The sequence below is a fragment of the Crinia signifera genome, chromosome 2, assembly GCF_055691185.1.
Source record: "Crinia signifera chromosome 2, ASM5569118v1, whole genome shotgun sequence".
NCBI classification, from domain to species: domain Eukaryota; kingdom Metazoa; phylum Chordata; class Amphibia; order Anura; family Myobatrachidae; genus Crinia; species Crinia signifera.
The window spans coordinates 230,872,099-230,892,964 of record NC_139218.1 but is presented as its reverse complement, the minus strand read 5'-3'; the positions used below and the strand labels follow the sequence as shown (position 1 = coordinate 230,892,964).

At 46.4% G+C, this 20,866-nt stretch overlaps 1 protein-coding gene across 1 annotated transcript in view; it reads left to right on the top strand.

The window, feature by feature from the left end:
• Positions 1-4,141: 4,141 nt before the first annotated feature.
• Positions 4,142-20,866, top strand: part of CYBB (cytochrome b-245 beta chain) — a 69,003-nt gene continuing 52,278 nt past the window's right edge. Inside the window, exons 1-2 of the mRNA XM_083173992.1 lie at positions 4,142-4,160; positions 20,204-20,302. Of these exons, the coding sequence (XP_083030118.1) occupies positions 20,258-20,302 (45 nt within the window). The 5' untranslated portion in view covers positions 4,142-4,160; positions 20,204-20,257. The remainder of the gene's footprint in view (positions 4,161-20,203; positions 20,303-20,866) is intronic.

The following is a 20,866-nucleotide window of genomic DNA, read 5'->3' as shown; positions in this document are numbered from 1 at the left end:
GGCCTTTATACAGATCTGATCGCAGTACAAATTTGTTCGGAAAATGGGCAAAACCATGTGCACTGCAGGTGGGGCAGATGTAACATGTGCAGAGAGAGTTAGATTTGGGTGAGTTATTTTGTTTCTGTGCAGGGTAAATACTGGTTGCATTATTTTTACACTGCACTTTAGATTTCATTTTTAACACACGCCACCCAAATTTAACTCTCTCTGCACATGTTACATCTGTCCCACCCGCAGTGCACATGGTTTTGCAAACAAATTTGTACTGCGATCAGATCAGAATAAGGGTCATTGGGTGAAGATGTTGCCTTGTGCTGTGAGGTAACCATCTCATGATTCAGATACTAAATAATTTGTTATAGTCAGATACATGCTCAAAGTAAAAGCCTCAGAACCCATGCTTAGAATTCTCCAATGCAATATTACCCATAATGCAGAACCATGGTCTCAAATTTCAATAGATTTTATTTTTGGGATGCAGTTGTCTAAAGGCATCATTTCCATATCGATTGTTGAAGGCAGATTCTGTAATCTGGTTCATTTTATATCCTTACCAGATCTTCCCAGTGACAAACAGTTGGTTTCATTGATTGTACAACCTACTGTAATTTAGATTGCATGATTCTCCATCTAATGTAGTCTCAGCCTACAGCACAATTCAAAACGTCATTTTGGAATATATTGGGAATTTTCATTTGCTTATCATCCCAGAACAAATGGTCAGACTAAAAGGGTTCATCATTATTTAGTATAGTACCTCAGGTGTTGAATTTCCCATAGTAATTAGGCTATCAAAAGTCACTACCAAAATGAACATGGACACTGCCCTGACATAATGTCAAACTCACCAGAATGTCAACAATTCCATTCTTAACAGACTTTTCAACTAACCTTAAACCTAACTTTAACCCTATAATTTTCTGTTGACAGTATGACAACATTGACATTCTGTCAGTATTGTGAATGTTATACTTCTGGTGTTGACATTCTGAATGCTGGCATGTTCAACATATTCCCTCACATGAAACAAATACACAAAAGTGTTAAGATGTTGACTGGCACTGCTAAATAACCTTTTAACTTCGAATTAATAGAAACACAGAGGGTGACATTTATTAGAGATCGATGTTGGGTTTTTGGCGATTTATATCGCAAATACGGCCGTTTTTTTTCCCCCCCAAATCGACTACTTAATGGGTGCCGATTTGCGGCATAAATCGCACTTTTTGCCGCTAATTCGCACTTTCTGAAGTGGCGATTTACAACATCGCATCCAGATGTTTTTCCATTGAAAAAGATACAAATCGCTCATTTAATGTCTGCCGCATTTGGAAATCGGCAGCAAAATGCGATTTTTGCCCCCCCAAAAAATAGACCAAGTACAGGGTGGCGATTTGCAAAAAATAGCCAGCGTTTGAGCGTAGAAACGGTTAAATATCTCACAGGTGACCCACATAGCACTTACTAACTCCCCTACATATACTTCCACATGATTATGGACACCTGTGAGGCTGTTTGAGATGGACATTTTGCAGAGTGGACTGGAGGTGCTAGACATTTTGCAGAGTGCACTGGAGGTGCTAGTGTGTGAGCTGGGGCGTTTGGAGGAGCTACGCAGGAGGGATGCTGCTGCCCAGCAGATCCAGGTACCCCGACCACTCCGTGCTTCTCGTCGGTACCGTGCTAGGGTGTACCTGGACTCCCTCTCTGATCAACAGGTGGTGGACATGTTTAGGTTGAACCGACAGAACCTGTTGAACTTATATGAGCAGGTGAGAGATGATTTTGACCCTTGTGGGGGGGCCAACTATGCAGTGTCTGGGCTGCAGAAATTAATGTGCGCCCTCCACTTGTTTGCCACAGGCTCCACTCAGTCTGTGAGCTCATGGGCCTTGGGGGTGCCACAAGCCACTTTCTCTAAACATTTTTCTCAAGTGTTAAATGCATTAAAGAAGCTGTGGCGCACATATATCACATTCCCACGTTGTGAGTCCGAGTGGCAGGACCTGAAGGTGGCATTCTATCGGCTCTCAGCATTTCCAAATGTGCTGGGAGCCATAGACTGCACCCACATTGGGATTCGGGCCCCGCACGTGAGGGAGCATGTCTATGTGAATCGCAGGGGCAGACATTCCCTCAATGTGCAGGTGGTCTGCGATGCCAACCTCAGAATTCTCAGTGTGGTTGCAGGCTACCCCGGGAACTGCCATGATGCCTATATCCTGCGGCACTCAGCTCTCTGGGACCGTTTCCACAACAACACCATGCCAGAGGGCTGGCTACTTGGTAAGTCACTTACCACTGTTTACATGCTGTTTGCTTACCTATGTCTTTACCTTTAACATCCATGTGTGTAACCTTCTAATCAAGAGTCATTTCTGTTGTAATTCTTTAGACCAGCCTAAACAATATAGTATAGGCTGCTACTATTATGTACCAATTACCCACATGATAAGTGACCACACAAATCCCTTTACATGTTAGGTGACTCAGAATATGGGTGTCATTCGTGGCTCATGACACCTCTGCGGAACCCACAAAGCCCTGCACAGCACCGCTACAATGCTGCACATATTGCTACCCGAAATGTAGTGGAACGCACCTTTGGGGTGCTGAAAAGCCGATTTCGGTGTTTGGACAGGTCAGCAGGTACACTGCTATACCACCCTGCCAAAGTGGTTTTGGTTGTCCAGGCTTGCTGCATGCTGCATAACATAGCTTTGGGTCAACCAAATTATGTAGATGTGGCCCCTGCAGCAGTCGTGCAGGAAGCTCAAACTACTGATGTTGCAGTGCGAAGTACACGTAGGGGGATGTGGTTCATACACGGATGATCCGGCAGCATTTCACAGGTAATTTGTGTGTGTACAATGATTAGTAATGGGGAACCTGTAACACACATACATTGGTAACATTACATTTTTCCCTGTCCATGTTAATTGCCCAGAGGCAGACCAACAATAATGGGCAACACCTGCAAGCTACCCCACCACAGCATACTTTATGCCTGGCAACATGATACCACCTATACCAATGTCAAGTAAGTACTGTAGTTTTCTGTGTGTACAAATGTTGGCTAATACAAATTAACATAGGCTTAATGGATGGAGGTGACATGGATCATTGATCTCAGGTGGTTGAAATGTTGCAAAACAAGTGGCGCCTACATACAGTATGCAATTCCCAATGCTTATCCCCTTCAAATGTGACTATTTCCTTAAAATTCCATGACACACAACCCAAAGTCCCGTGTCTGCTTAAATGTGACTAGTTGACAATACATAATAGAACAGTGTGGGTAATCATTTGTAAAGAATGACAACAAGTTTGCTGGATGCAAATAATTTAGCCATAGGCCATAGCATATAAAAAATTTCCAGGAACAATCACTGCATGAGTGAAGGTAAAAAAGTACGAACATCATACACATGTAAATGCAAAGAACATTATTCATGTTTAAATACAGCCCGGGTATTAGCACCCTTACCACTAGTGGCACCACCACCCCTAGTACGGACACTACGCCGTGGGGGAGTAGTGGCGGACCCACTCATGGGTGTGGAGGATACACTACTGCTTTGGGTAGATGTGGTTTGGTGCTGACCTAACAAAGTAGTTGCACTGAGGCTGATTTGCGTTTGTAGGGACATCAACGCAGTTGTTTGCCCATTAATAGCTTGGGTCTGTTCAACCATATTGGCATTTAGACCTCTAAAATTAGTAGTTTGACCCTGAATGGCTTGGCCAATTTCTGCTAAGCGTGTGTCTAATGTGGAGACAAGACGAATGTGTGTCCCTACATTAGCCCGCACACTTTGAGAAATTCGTCTAATTTGCAGAGCTATGTTACGCACATACCCCTTCACGTTTTCTAGTTGGGTGGTCTGCACCTCCATAAAAGCTAGTTGTTTGCCCTTAAAAAGATGGATGGATTGCGCCAACTCCTCCGCACTAGTGGGGGTGTTGGTGGCTGCAATGATTGGGGGCTGCTGACTATGTGACTGCGTATAGGGGGCCTCATTGACTGGGTGTGCTTGGTTTTGTGCAGGTTCGAACAATGGCACCGTCTCCAGGATGATTTCACTCATGTCGTCCATATTTTGCATGGGATCTGTAGGTTCAGGCATTGGTTGTGACCTACACATGAGAAAAGAGTGGTAAGTATTCTATGCAGATTGGTGTATGGCGGGTCATGTTACCTTAGTTGGAATGGTTAGGTGTTGCTCATGCATTATGCATTGGCACAGGCTGCTGTGGTGGGGACAGGCATGTGTGAAATGTGCAATGTGTTTGTGTAACACTATGATTTCTCACCTGCAGACTGGTGTGATAGCCCTGGAGAGTGCTTTGTAACTATAGTTTTGTATATACATGTAGTTATAATCTTGATGTGATATGTACTTTGATGATCTGCCCGTGCTGGTCTCAGTTCAGGCATAGACATTTAATATGGCATTGCTGCTCCACGCGCAGCACAGACTGTACTGTTATGGTCGGATGTTAATAAAGGTGTGGAGCGCGAGGAGTCCCCGGTGGTTAGAGGCGCGGGACAAGCAGTTTAGGAGGCGGCGGTTGGAGAGCTCTGGCGCAGGAGATTTAGTGCGTAGCGACGGGAGACAGAGAGAGGACGCAGGTTGATGCGACTGCCGGGACAAAAGTAGATACTTACCGGAGAGATACTCCGGAGAGTCCCAGAAGTTTCGTCCACTGGGTCCTGCAGCTCGCTGGAGTGTGCCGTGTGCATCTGCGGCGTCTGGTCCCACGACAGAGAGAGGCGGCGAACTCCAGAGTCGTGACCGGCAGCAGGGAGCGGAGTGCAGCGACAGCCGCGGCATCTTCCATAGCCGACGTCATCCTCGGAGGGCCGGTCCGGAGTGACGCAGCAGTGAGCTGACAGGCCGGAGAGGTGTCGGAGGAGGTGTCAGCCATTGCGGTGAGTCCCGGCCCCTAACTAATCCATTGGGCTAGAGACAGCGCCATCTAGCGACAAGCCCACAGAAGGCAGGACACATATGTATTAACCTGTAAGTCGCAGGGAGGCAACAATATAAGAGACCAGATTTAATTAGGAGTTCTCCCTCCTAAGTGGCGCAGCAATTGATCGAGCTTGGGCCCGTGTTAGTGGAAAAGCATCCCAACCGCACTACAGTTATACAGGGTCCGCCAGAGGAAGATAGAGAGCCATCCAGAGAGGAGACCGCCCTTAACTCCCATATTCAGGATCAGCCATCCCTCTACTAAGGGAATTATTCACCAGGGCTAAACCCGGCGTATGCCAGGGGACGCCCTTGCGGTGCTAGTAACCAACTATTCAGAGGAGTATACCCGTCAGGAATAATACCATCTCTACTTAAGTTCAGGTGTAATTGGGCTAAACCCGACCCAAAGGTCAGGGGACGCCCCAGGAATATACCCTTCGCAGCATCTTAGGAGGAAGGGACAGACCGAGGATTTACTAAGGCTAGCTAGCATCTTTTCGCTCATACTGCAGTACATTGCTATCGGTTTACATATCAAAGCCTGTGCACAGTGAAAACTACCGCCGGACTCAAATAGGAACTGAGAAATAGACATTCAGGGACAGTTACGTATAGGTCAGAATATTTACATATAATAAGGTTATATTGTACTCATGCTTACCTGATAGTAGGGAGCAATTAGAAGTTATATCGGTAGCCTAAAAGCGAAAATAGAATAGCTGGTTAGAAAGGAAATATATATATACCTAGGCAATATTATTGCGCAATAATAACATTTAGACAACGTAGAAGTTATATATATCTATTGACGGTGTTATATACTTAACAGTGTGAAGTTCTGATTGTATGTTTATTTCAATGTATGATAGACAGTAAGGTAAGGTTGTTGAAATAGCAAGTCGACAAGCAGAAAGGAGGATCCGGTTCCTGTCATGGGATTCATGTTCCGGTTGAAATAAAATATTGAATTGTATTGTAATTATTACTGTAATGGGCAAATGTGTGCCATCCTTATTGTCAAGTTGAATGCTATGGTATACATAATTGTTGTCTACTGCAAATAAAAACCTGTTATACCATACTTACGTGTGAATACCTGGGAGGAAGGAAAGAAATCAAGTCACCACAGCGCTAAAATATACTTACCTGACGACACAGAAGGTGACATTTGGCGTCTCACGAAACAGGATAAGGACAATATAGAACGATGTCAGCGGAGGAACAGGATGACGTACTGGGAGACCAGGGAAATGGAGTATCGTCTAGTATGCAAACAGAGCCCAACAATTCGGGCACGAATACGATCACTTTACCCTACTACTTTGGGGCGCCATGGCTGCCGATGTACTCCGGAGAAGAGAAGGATGGAGACGGAAGTGTATTCAAGGCGTTCCAGAAGAAAATTCGTTCTATGTTCAAACTATATCGACCAGGGGATGAACAACAAATTGAAATATTGACAGGACAGCTAAAGGGAGCAGCGGCGAGAGAAGTGGCGTCTTGGCCACCTAGACAAAAACAAACGGCCGATCAAATATTTCAGAAATTAGCGATCATCTTTGATACTAGTACCTTACCAGAACGGACGGGAGAAACATTGAGAGACTTTGCACTCGGTTTGCAAGAAGCCCTGAAAGATATTAATGGGGAGGGTCATGTGGAAGGAAGGCCGGAAGATGACGAGACACTAATAACTCAGTTCATTGAGGGAGCAAACAATGATAACATAAAAATTCAGTTAAAGATGTTAAAGCTACAAAACGGGCCCAAAACCTTTGCAGAGTTTAAGGAAACGGCGATCAAGGTGATGGGCCGAAGCAAACCGAAAGAAGTGACTTTTGTGGAAGGGGCCGGGAGCCAGGAAGAATATAGTCTGGACAGAGAGGGACTATTATTGGGAGAGGAGATGAAGATGAGACCCGCCCTCACTCAAAGTGTACAGTCGTCATCGGCGGAACCGACTCATACACTAAAGGGGCAGGTAGATGATTTAACCACGAGTGTGAACCAAATTAAAAGAGACTTACAAAAATTAGCACAACGGAGTTTCTCGCCCTCCCGGGAAGACTACCGGCGTCCAAATTATCGGTCCGGACGGAGCGAGTGGCGCGAAAATTCGGCCGGAAGAGGGCGTCGACCCACGGATCGCTTTGACCCTCAGGGGCGACCCATCTGTCGTAGGTGTGGACAGTGCGGACATGTGGAGAGGCTCTGCCGGAGTGAGGAGGCGTTAAACCCGCGACCCCCGAGGACGGAGACCGATCCTCGGGGGAACTGAGTCAGCAAGGTCCATCCCCTGATGAGTGGTCACCGCAGTACTTAGGACAGTGCCCCGTGATTAATATTCAAATCGAGGGTCAGCAAATACCTGCTTTATTAGATACCGGCTCCCCGGTGACTACCATTCAACAAGGGTTGTTTCAAAGATACTGGAGTTCCAAAGGCACCTTGTCCACTCCGCCTTCCTGGTTGAAGTTGCTCGCTAGCAATGGGCAAGACATTATCTGTGTGGGATACTGCGAAATGGACTTACAAGTAGGGCAAGCGAGGATGGAGAAGCAGGGCTGTTTAATTACCAGTGTTAATGATCCCTTGGTTCCTGCAGTTATAGTAGGCATGAATGTGCTGCGTTACTGCCCGAATGAACTGATTACGGCATTACAGTTGGAAGGGGGAGAACAGTCGTTAGCTGTGCAAAATGCCCTTTGTCGAACCATCAAGGTGATCCAGGGACACCAACAGCTCATGCATCAGCCGGGCTGTATTAGTAAAGTGAAAGTTATGGATCGCAAGCCCGTAGAAGTGAAACCAAATTCTGAGATAATCATTTGGGGAAAAACCAAGTGTGGGGTTCTTGGAAAACCGTATGATGCTCTGGTGGAACCCTATCCCCAGCGAGTACGAGCCGATGTAATGATTGCCCGGACACTAGTTACCGTCCAGAACGGGCGAGTACCGGTACGAGTTCTGAATCCGAATGATTACCCCATCACGATATACCGAAACCAAGCCATCGCCACACTGGTCTGGGTCCCCATCATGAGCGAAGCTTGCGATGTCAATGAATTGGACTCGGTAAACTCTATGGCAAGAGTGGAAGCCACCAAACGGGAGGAAGCAGAATGGTGGAGAGCCATCAAAATCGGCGAAGACGATACGCCCGACGAATTGAAAGCAGGAGTGCTTCAGGTAGTTCAACGAAACGCGGAGACGTTTAGTCAGACATCACTAGACATAGGTCGGGTATCTCAGATTCAACACAGAATCGACACCGGAACGGCTCATCCCATCAAGCAGAGATACCGACCTCTAGCACCCAGTCTATACCAACCTGTGAGAGACATGCTGGAGGAAATGGAGGCTGCCGGGGTCGTGAGGAAAAGTTACAGCCCGTGGGCATCACCTATCGTACTGGTGAAGAAGAAAGACGGAACTCTTCGCTTCTGCGTTGATTACAGGCGTTTGAACCAGGTGACTCACCGTGATGCGTATCCACTTCCCCGAATAGAAGAGTCCCTTACTGCCTTGCGACAAGCTACCTACTTTTCGACATTAGACCTCACCAGTGGTTACTGGCAGGTCGAAGTGGATCCCCTAGATCAAGAGAAAACGGCTTTTACCACACCGATGGGGTTATACGAATGGGAAAGAATGCCGTTTGGCCTGACCAACGCCCCAGCCACCTTCCAACGGGTGATGGAACACTGCTTGGGGGATAAAAATTTCCACATCGTGTTGTTATACTTGGATGATATAATTGTCTATTCCCGTACTTACTCCGAACACTTAGGACACCTGAATGAGGTGTTTCAGAGACTGGCCAGTTATGGTCTTAAAGTAAAACCTTCAAAGTGTCATCTACTCAAGACCAAAGTCAAATATTTAGGACATATTGTGGGACCGGAGGGAGTATTACCAGACTCCGAGAAAACCTCCGCGGTGCAAGAATGGCCAGCACCCACTACTGTCACAGATGTGCGAAAGTTTCTGGGTTTTGTAGGCTATTACCGCCGCTTCATAAAAGACTTTGCCAAGATCGCAGCCCCTTTACATGAAACTTTGCGAGGGGTGACCAAGACGAACTCGCGGAAAACGGTGGCCATTGTGTGGACGGTCCGTCAACAACAGGCGTTTGACACGTTGAAACAACTACTCCTGGAGGCCCCCATTCTGGCATATCCTGATTATGACTATCCGTTTCTCCTATATACAGATGCCAGTTATCAAGGGTTGGGGGCAATCCTTTCCCAACGACAGGGTGGTACGGAGCGGGTTATAGCATATGCCAGCCGGAGTCTAAGGAAGTCTGAGCGCAATGATTCTAATTATAGCGCCTTCAAATTAGAATTTCTGGCGCTCGTCTGGGCGATTACTGAACGATTTAAAGATTACCTGCTGGGCCATGCCTTTGTGGCTTACACGGACAACAACCCGTTATCCCATCTCAACACCGCTCAGTTGGGTGCCATCGAGCAAAGGTGGGCATCCAGACTGTCCAATTTCGAATTCACCATTAAATATAGAAGCGGGAAGACCAACATTAATGCTGATGCTCTGTCCCGTCGACCGGATCTCCCAATTGTAGAGGATGTTGCTGATGAGTGGGAAGAAGTGGAAATGCCGGCATTTCAAGCCGTGTTCACTAAGACTCAGGAGAAGTCCGACCTGACTCCACCAGTGAGACAAATTGCACAACAACTGGTTGAGCGGGAGCCCGTAGAGAAGTGGAAACGGATACAATCCGAGAGCTCCGTTCTCGCTCGTTTGAAAGAAATACTAGTGGCAGATAAAATTCTATGCAAAGAAGAGCGGGAGCAGGCCGAACCTGAGCTGGTCAAGTTGCTTAGACAAAGACAGAAGCTCCGAATACAGAAAGGTTTACTTGTCCGATGTGGTACTCATCCTCAGACTCACAATGCGATCACGCAGATTTTGATTCCCCGGGGTCAACATCATGGCCTTCTACAGGCTTATCACGACCGGTCCGGGCACTTTGGGGTACAACGGACTGAGGCATTATTGAGGAGACGCTTCTATTGGGTGGGCATGAAGGAGGATGTAGAGGCATGGTGTTTGCGGTGTGGTAATTGTGCCATGAAGAACCCACCCAGTGCTCTACAAAAAGCTCCCCTACATTCCATTGTCACGAAGAGGCCGTTGGAACTAGTCACTGTAGACCATGTGAAATTGGAGCTGAGCAGTTCGGGGCATCAGTATGCTCTTATGATAATGGACCATTTTTCAAAGTTCATGGTGGTAGCTCCCGTGAAAGATGTTACGGCCCGCGTGACAGCTGACACCTTGTGGAAATCGTTTGCCCGGCCCTATGGGTTTCCGGAGGGTATCCTCACCGATCAGGGACCTGCATTTGAGTCGTGTTTGTTTCAAGAGCTCTGCGCACTGTACAAGTGCAGGAAGTTACGGACTACTACTTACCATCCGCAATGCAATGGACTATGTGAACGGGCTAATCAGACGTTGATTCGAATGTTACGAGCAGTACCTGGGTCTGAAAGGAACGGTTGGCCGAGAATGTTACCTGAATTAGCGTACGTGTATAACAACACCACACATAGTTCTACTGGCTATACCCCCTTCTTCCTCATGTTTGGACGCGAGGGAGCCTTGCCGGCAGATTTACAAATGGAGTTTCCTCAGGAGGAGTTGGTGGGGGAAGATTGCCCACGGCCCTGGGTACAGGAGCACAAGGAAAGATTGTCGGTGGCCTATCGCGCTGTAAGGGACAATATGAGCAAGGCTCAGCAAAAACAAACTGATCAGTACAATAAAAATGCTCAAGCTAGTCCTCTGCGGATCGGAGATCTGGTATGGAAGAGGCGGAATCGCCGACAAACCAAACTGGAGCCGTTTTGGGAAGCGGAATTGTATAAAATCGTAGATATCCCATTTCCTGAAGTGGATACTTACCAAATTGCAAAAGACGGCATTGATGGGTCGTGGATGGTGCACCGTAGTCAACTGAAGAAATTCTTCGAACCATTAGCACCACGCGATATGACACCTACGGTGGATGAACCTAACTCAACTATGTCCGAGTTCGATAGCTCTCCGTGGAGATCGTTTGAGCATATGATGATGCTTTTCTGGCCAATGGCCATACCGGCTCAGCCACTAGGGTCGGATAGTGTTAGCTATCGAGGTAACAGTCATAGTGATGATGTTTCTCAAGATACTGAAAGAGAATCTACGACCTCAATTGAACTTCAGCTACCTTTGGTGACAGAAGCGACTTCGCCCGAATTGAGACGTTCTCAACGAAGTACGCAAGGGGTGGTACCAGCTAGGTACCGTGATTAAATGGACTTCATTTGAAAATAAATCGACAGCTGCGGTTGTCCAGGTGCATGCGGACATGCAAATATTCAGAAGGGAAGAATGTGATAGCCCTGGAGAGTGCTTTGTAACTATAGTTTTGTATATACATGTAGTTATAATCTTGATGTGATATGTACTTTGATGATCTGCCCGTGCTGGTCTCAGTTCAGGCATAGACATTTAATATGGCATTGCTGCTCCACGCGCAGCACAGACTGTACTGTTATGGTCGGATGTTAATAAAGGTGTGGAGCGCGAGGAGTCACCGGTGGTTAGAGGCGCGGGACAAGCAGTTTAGGAGGCGGCGGTTGGAGAGTTCTGGCGCAGGAGATTTAGTGCGTAGCGACGGGAGACAGAGAGAGGACGCAGGTTGATGCGACTGCCGGGACAAAAGTAGATACTTACCGGAGAGATACTCCGGAGAGTCCCAGAAGTTTCGTCCACTGGGTCCTGCAGCTCGCTGGAGTGTGCCGTGTGCATCTGCGGCGTCTGGTCCCACGACAGAGAGAGGCGGCGAACTCCAGAGTCGTGACCGGCAGCAGGGAGCGGAGTGCAGCGACAGCCGCGGCATCTTCCATAGCCGACGTCATCCTCGGAGGGCCGGTCCGGAGTGACGCAGCAGCGAGCTGACAGGCCGGAGAGGTGTCGGAGGAGGTGTCAGCCATTGCGGTGAGTCCCGGCCCCTAACTAATCCATTGGGCTAGAGACAGCGCCATCTAGCGACAAGCCCACAGAAGGCAGGACACATATGTATTAACCTGTAAGTCGCAGGGAGGCAACAATATAAGAGACCAGATTTAATTAGGAGTTCTCCCTCCTAAGTGGCGCAGCAATTGATCGAGCTTGGGCCCGTGTTAGTGGAAAAGCATCCCAACCGCACTACAGTTATACAGGGTCCGCCAGAGGAAGATAGAGAGCCATCCAGAGAGGAGACCGCCCTTAACTCCCATATTCAGGATCAGCCATCCCTCTACTAAGGGAATTATTCACCAGGGCTAAACCTGGCGTATGCCAGGGGACGCCCTTGCGGTGCTAGTAACCAACTATTCAGAGGAGTATACCCGTCAGGAATAATACCATCTCTACTTAAGTTCAGGTGTAATTGGGCTAAACCCGACCCAAAGGTCAGGGGACGCCCCAGGAATATACCCTTCGCAGCATCTTAGGAGGAAGGGACAGACCGAGGATTTACTAAGGCTAGCTAGCATCTTTTCGCTCATACTGCAGTACATTGCTATCGGTTTACATATCAAAGCCTGTGCACAGTGAAAACTACCGCCGGACTCAAATAGGAACTGAGAAATAGACATTCAGGGACAGTTACGTATAGGTCAGAATATTTACATATAATAAGGTTATATTGTACTCATGCTTACCTGATAGTAGGGAGCAATTAGAAGTTATATCGGTAGCCTAAAAGCGAAAATAGAATAGCTGGTTAGAAAGGAAATATATATATACCTAGGCAATATTATTGCGCAATAATAACATTTAGACAACGTAGAAGTTATATATATCTATTGACGGTGTTATATACTTAACAGTGTGAAGTTCTGATTGTATGTTTATTTCAATGTATGATAGACAGTAAGGTAAGGTTGTTGAAATAGCAAGTCGACAAGCAGAAAGGAGGATCCGGTTCCTGTCATGGGATTCATGTTCCGGTTGAAATAAAATATTGAATTGTATTGTAATTATTACTGTAATGGGCAAATGTGTGCCATCCTTATTGTCAAGTTGAATGCTATGGTATACATAATTGTTGTCTACTGCAAATAAAAACCTGTTATACCATACTTACGTGTGAATACCTGGGAGGAAGGAAAGAAATCAAGTCACCACAGCGCTAAAATATACTTACCTGACGACACAGAAGGTGACACTGGACAGTGTGAACAATCAGATGTGGCTGATGTTGGTCAACAGCAGGCTGGGACTCCAGAGCTGGAGCTGTTTGAAAGAAGAAGACATTTTCCAATATGATCATTTGCACCTAACTGGCACTTTTTCAGACATGCAGATAAAAACTTTACCTAAATCAAACTTTCTTACTCTGATATGATTACATAAGGAATGTGAAGAGTTTGAACTGAAGTGGTTATTGCAGTATTATGACTGTGAAGGATATTTTGAATCCACTACAAATAACAGGAAAGACCAGCAGATTACACATGTAACAGTGACTGTAAAGTGCTTTTCCAACTACCCAGAGGAATGATATGGATTAACAATCAAGTACACTGCAGGCCTACAGTGATTAGGACAGCACACAATAATTGGATCTGTGGAACTACATAACCCAGCAAAATGCACAGTCCATTATTTAGCAATGCAAGGTAGCAAAATGTGATTTTGCTGGGATATGTAGTTCCACACACAGCAATCTTTTGGACACATAAAGCATAGCACCATAATTGCATGCACACATTACATAGCAAAATGTGTAGTTGACATGTGTGGACACTTACCAGTTTGCGGTGGAGTGGGGGGCCTGTCTGTGTCGGCAATGTGGATGCCGGGAAGCACCTCCAGTGGGATGATTCGGCGTAGCAGCCTCTCATAGGCCTTAAAGCGGACCTCCTGCCTAGGGCCACCTCCTGTGCGACAGGCCTCTTTCTTCTCCAGGGCAAGCTTGGCTTTGAGGAGGCGCTTGATGTCATTGTATCGCTTTTTGACGTTGCGCACACTCCTCTTGTGTGTGCTAACTGCATTTACCGTGGAGGTGATACTGTCCCACATCCCCTTCTTCCTTGCCACACTTGTGCGGTGATGGTGAGGACCAAGTAGGCGGTCATACAGGGGCAAGAGTGCACGCACCAGGGCCATATTCTCCTCATAAGAGAACCTGACTTTCCTCCCACTAGCTGTACGAGCTGCATCATCCTCCTCCACATTTTCAGCCTCACCCTCTTCCTCCTCCTCCTCCTCCTCCTCCTCCTGTCCTGGTTCTTCCCCCAGCACCTCCAAGTCAGCTTCATCTGCCTCCTGCACAGGCCAGTCCACCTCAGAGAAATCCCCCTCTTGCAGCTCCTCCTCTGTGTGCCTGGCACTCTGTTCCTCCTGTGAGGACACCTGGCTTGTGCCTGCTTCCTCCTCATAGCCACCTGCTCAGCTTCCACCATGTGGCCTCTCCCTGGCGCAGCTCTTCCTGGCAGCATGCTGGCTCTCCCTGTCCTGCCTCTGTCAGTGCTGCCTCTCACTCCCCTACCTCTCCCAGTGGTTGGGGTATTTGGGCCCAAGCTGGCTGTCCCTCTGCCTCCTCTGCACCTTATCACTGCTCCTCTCCTCTCCATCTCAAACGCTTTACTCCCTTTCAAAGGGTAAAATGGCGTCTGCGCCCCCTTATATAGGGGGTGTGATGCGTATTGCAAGGGACTAAGGTGGGCCAATAGGTTAGCATGTTGTATGGGCTGTTCAGGTGTATTGGTGTAAATCGCATTCCGGTTGGCCGCTAATACGCACATGACCTAACCCAGAAATCGCACTTTAATGGCGTATTACATCGACTCAATTCGCACCTTATCACCGTCTATCGCCATCTATCGCACTTTTCAGGTGGCTTTGCGCCAGCCATTCAATACGCGATTTCTGGGAAAAAATGTGAATTAAAAAAATGGCGATATATGGCGATTTGAGTTTAAATCGCATTTTAGGAAAAATGGTCAACACAATAAATCTCGCCCAGAGTGCTTATGAAGTCCAACAAAAAGGTGCTGGCACACCAAGCATTTGTTAGAGTAGGGTTTAAATGGCCTTAGTGATTTGAAGTTGGTACCACTGGTGATGTCAGTAGTCACATGGTAACAAGCTTAAAGTCCTGGAAAATCCCAGATGAAGTCTCATGCCTGCCCCTATGGAAAAGAGCAAACACCTTGGGGGTGGAGGTGCTTAGAAATAGTACTGAGCACCGCATGAAACAGCAGAGTCAGAACCAATAAGCATTTATGTCAGTACCAAAATCTATGATACTTTTAACATTGTGTTCTTATTTCTATAAAGTTGCTCCTGAGTGTATAAACATGACACCTAGAGTTGCACAAATGATTCCATTGTGAAAGCAGGCTAGCTACAGTACTGTGTGAGCTTCTAAGTGCAAATGCACTTAAAAAAAGTTTTGAACTTACATGAGATATTAATGCCAAATTATTGGTGGACATTGGATGTGGACAGAGTAGGTAGTAATCAGCTGTGGTTTTTACCTATGGGCAGCAGGCAAAATCTGCCACTGTGTAAAGCCATATGCAGTCTGTGAGGCTGCACTGCCTTCACTGTGACTGGCAGTGACTTCCTATTGGAAGTCCGACCTACCAGTAACCCAAGGCAGTCCCATTGGAAGGTGTTCCCTCCCTCCGGGAGGCCTCTATGGGCAGCTGTGGGTTCTGTGCAGCGAATAGAGGCTGGGGGCCAGTGCATACAGGCTGGGGGCCAGCATATGCGCAGTACCGAAGTAAAGTACACCCTCGCGGCCGCAACAAAGTTGGGACGGGCAATGGGGACCAGCAGACACTGGCGGCAGGGACCAGTAGGTGAGGCAGTGGTGGGGGGGGCAACATCACGGCAGCCCCACTCCTCCACAGAGGTAAGAATCACCACTGGTAGTAATAATAGAAGAAGCACCTTATATTACACTAATAAACTAATGTACATAATAATCAAACTGTACAGTTGTGAGCACTAAGAGAAAAATTAAACAAATCTTCCTTTAATCTTAATGTTATATGGTATAAAGGGGTCCTCACTACACAATGACAATATTATCGGCATTGCAATGTGAGAGGGATGTTTGGGTTGTGTTTGCTGCTGCCATGCAGGGGTAGCTTGATCACTAGCCTGATGCTGCACCCTCTCACCTTCAGACCATGACATAAACCATTGGTCCTAGTAACCCGACTGGACCCAGACACGATTACCTAGGAGGAAGGAGATGAGGTGATTACCATACTTCCAGGATGCAGACGGATGCACCACCATCCCTTGACATGTCTCCAAATCAGAACTTTGGGTTTAAGTAAAAGTGATCCTCGGCACCCTTAGCCTTGGAGCCTGAATTATCAACAATCAGTACTCGCGCACACGCATCAAAACTCAACCTTGCACTCCCAGAAGGAAGGGAGTCTGATTCTGGCTTCTCCTTCCTGGTGGTGTTTTATGCCAGAAGCTGGGGGCGGGGCCAGGTAAAACACTGCAAGCTCTGATTGGCTCACTTCAGACATTTCCTATTGGCCACCAATTCGCAAGTTGTGATTGGCTCACGAATGGTGGCAACTTCAAAATGACACTGACAGTTGTCCTTATTGGCCCCAGAATGGTACCAAATTCAAAGTGCCACACAATCCGCTGCATGTGTGTCGCTATCCGCCACTTACAGTCTGGCACTGGGAACCAAAGGATGGTCCCAGCCCCAGACACACATCGCTGCACCACAGCCAGCTCTGGTATCAGCCACTTGATGCAAGAGCTGGTTGCAGCTGTGTCCCGATGGGGACAGAGCTCCCTCTCCCCCTGCTGCTGCTCCCTCGGTGCTGGGAGCAAACTGTCCCAGCACCAGAGCACATCTCCACAGCAAGATAAGAGCTGGGCCATGATTATGCAATTCAGCATGGATCATGTCATAGGACCGCCCACTTGTGGACCAATGCTGAGGGAAAGGTTACCTTATGTGGCGGATGCAAGAGTAGTGCTGTCGCCTGCCTGTGAGACTTGTCCGCTTTTCCTGGAAGGGGGGGGGGGGGCTTAGAAAGCACACCCAATTTACATAGAGGTGCTATCATGCTTTTCCTGGAAGCCAAGAGCACTACCCACATTTTGGTAGTCTCCCAACCTTTTTGGTAGAGTATGCAGGTAAGTATGATAGCCCTTTTTGGTTCAGGTTCATAGGTGTGCACAGCACATTTTATTAGGGGGTGCACTGTCAGAGCGGTGTGCCTAGCACCACCTATTGGGCATGTCTAACACCACTATTGGGTCTGTCTAACACTGCCAATCAGGCGTGTACTCACTACAATATAAAACGACTCTCAGCCACACCATTATATCCTGCCTGTTTCAGTTTTAATCTTCTAATTACTATGTGTAACAGTACATGCAAATAAAGTCAATATCATATCTGGGTGACACAGGTATGTAGTGATATGATAATGGTGTAATACAATTAATAATGCAAAACACACATAATTGATTGATGGGCGCTTGTTTTAATGGAATACAGGTCTAAAAAGCAAAAGTCTTTGGTAAAAGGTATTGCTGGTATTACTAGCAGCAATAAGTGTGGGGGTGGGGGCACAGCATTAGGGGGTGCCTGTGCACCCTTAACACTCAATGTGCGCACGCCTATGTTCAGGTTGCCAGTCAAACTGTGTAATTTACTGACTAGAGTTCCATTAAAAGAGCCCCAGCACATCATACTTACACACTCATGTTTGACAGTGGTGTTATACAAGTTTATTAAGCGGTCACTTACAAAAATAGGTACTTTCCAGCATGTCCAAGCACTCCAAGCAAAAGAGAAAAGTGTGTAATGGTAAAACAAACTTTTAAAATGTGGGTAAAAATGCAGAAATGCAGTGGATTTCAATAGTCATTGCTACAGTATGTAAATAATCTCCATTGTTTTGTCTAATTGATCTTGTACACAAACCCTGCATGATGACATGAGGAACCAAAGATTTCAATCTAACTGTGAGCAATGTGTTGATTTAACCCTTTGAGTGCCAAGTGAATTTGTCAAAATAGGTGTGAAAATTGCCAAGCAAACATTTTTATTCATTATAATGACCTGTAGAGGGAAATTTACTAATATGAAAAACCTAGTTTTTCGTATTAGTATTTTTCCTACGACTGCATACGACGGTTTCAGTCATATGCAAAGTCGTGTTCCGGAGGGGGGTTTACAAAGCAGTCATATACGACTGCTTTGTAACCCTCCGATGTCGTAGTCATTCATATTAGCTGGCCGTATATATGGCCGCTAATACCAATTAGTAGAGGCAGTCTGCACGGATCAGTCAGATCCATGCAGGCTGCAAAGTGTAAAAAAAATGGAAAAATAAATAAACAAATCAGCATGGGGTCCCCCCCAGAGCTGTAACCAGCAACAGGCTGACAGAGCCGGGGCCGGTAATTAAAAATCAGGGAACCCGTCAAATAGGGGTTCCCCGATTTTTAACAACCAGCCCCAGGCTCCAGGTCCGGGGCTGGTTCCCAAAATACGTGGGACAAAATGACTAGGGGTCCCCCGTATTTTAAGAACCAGCCCCAGGCCAAACCAGCCAGCAGGGTAATGCTACAGCCGGGGGGAGACTTTTTATACAAGTCCCCCCGGCCAAAGCATTAACCCTACCGACCAGTCAGCCTGGCCAGGGGCCCTAGGGGAGTGGGGACCCCCCCCCAATAAAGGGGTCCCCCCTCCAGGACTTACCTGACCAGGCTGAAGCCTGGTGCTGTCCTCGATGCCCCTGGGCGGTGGGCATCGAGCTGATACTGGTGTAAAAAAAGATGAAAAAACGATTGTTTTAAACTGTGGAACTAGGAGTCCCAGCAAGCCTCCCCCGCAAGCTGGGACTTGAAAAACCACAAGTCCCAGCCTGCGGGGCATTAAAGGGCCTGCTGGGTCTTGTAGTTCCACAGTAAAAAAAAATAGTTAAATAAATACACACTGACACATATGAAAAATAAAACTTTAATACATACATTACACACATACTGAGACTTACCTATCTTGATCCCGTAGGTAGGTCCCAGGGTCTTGATCCGGTGCCTTGTCCTGGTTCCGGATCCATGTCGTCATTCTTCAGCATGTCGATTTTCATGTCGGCGTCGGCGTCCGGTCCGGGGTCCGAAGAAATCCATGGTGGACCTGTGGAAGGAAATCCAACTCACCCAGGTCCTCCATGGAAGCTCTTCATTCTTGATCCGACGTAGTCCAGGTTTTCTTCCATTTTCTTCAAGCTGCCGGCGACTCCACTCCGGCATCTCTCCGCTGCGGACTGAGAGGCGCAGAGATGTTTCCTCCTCTGCGCCTCTACTCAGAATGATCTCTGGCCAATCAGGAGCCGACTTTCTTGGCTCCTGATTGGCCACTAGGCGGCCAATAGAAATCATACTGAGAAGAGGTGCCAAACATGAAACATCTCTGCCGCCTCTTCTCAGAATGATTTCTATTGGCCGTGCAGGTTAAAGCCAAATACGACAGGAAAATCGAGGTGTATTTTCCTGCCGTATTTTCGTGACTGTTTTACACCAATTAGCAGCCGTATTATCAATACGGCTGCTTAGTAAATCAGGAACCACCATTATTTTGAATGGTGATTCCTGTCGTATCCTATCGATGGTGTAGACATTCGTATTTGTAAATACAAATACGAATGTTCCATCTTTAGGAATATGAATTGCTGTATTTTTGGGATAGTAAATCCCGAAAATACAAATGTGTAAAAAATAGGTGTATTTCTGCCTACGAACACACCTATTTTTTACGAATTCATATTAGTAAATTTCCCCCTTAATGTTTACCTTGTATAGGACATTTTTTACATAATGTTTTTTTATTTTAATTTATATAACAAATGTGAGAGACACTTGCCGTTTTAGCGGATATTTTGAACATCTCTCACAGAGATGTTGGCATTCAAAGGGTTAAGGTATAAGTATAACATGCCAGTAATATTTGTGAGTTAACAGTACCAAAAATCCATGATGATTATACAGTCATTAGACTGACAGGGTGCAGTGGCTCATATGAATATTTATTTTAATTCTGTTGTTAATGTGTTGAACTTCTCCAATCACAGATACAAGTCATGTATGAAAAAAGGGAAACAGCTTCTTGGTAAATACAGTGTCGGTTTTCACTTCCTCATATATCTATCTCACTGCATCTGTGCTAGTCTATACTTTCAGAGCAGTCCTGTGAATTAGTTGTGGTCCGTCATTCTACAGCGATGAGCAACTGGGTGGTAAACGAAGGACTTTCCATCATTGTTATTGTAAGTAGAATTGATTCCTGCAAAATTGTAGATTTCACTATGTAATCTGTTTTAATCTCTATACAGTACATATACACTGTATATCTCTATACACCTACTTACTGTATATATATATATATATATATATATATATATAGTAAGTAGGTGTATAGAGATATACAGTGTATATATAAACTGTACATCTCTATACACCCACACACATCTGCATACATATACACTGTACTATATACAGGGATTAAAGTGAGGGGGAACGGGGTGGAACTGACTTCCACCACCTCTAATGGTGAGGTGGAACATTTTACCCTCCACATTGGCCCTGCACAGTAATTCTCACAGAACAGCATTCTAGTTTGCAGGGGAATGCGAAAAAACCTACCACTGGCCCTGTCTCTGGCTAATGGGTGGAGGGGAGGGGGTGTAATTAGGTGGCATAGAGAAATGAGTTCCCCCACCTCTGCATGACTACTTTATGCCCTGACTATATACTCTGTACATCTCTATATACCTTCTTACATCTATAGACATATACACTAGTCATTCTCTATACTCCTACTTACAGTACAT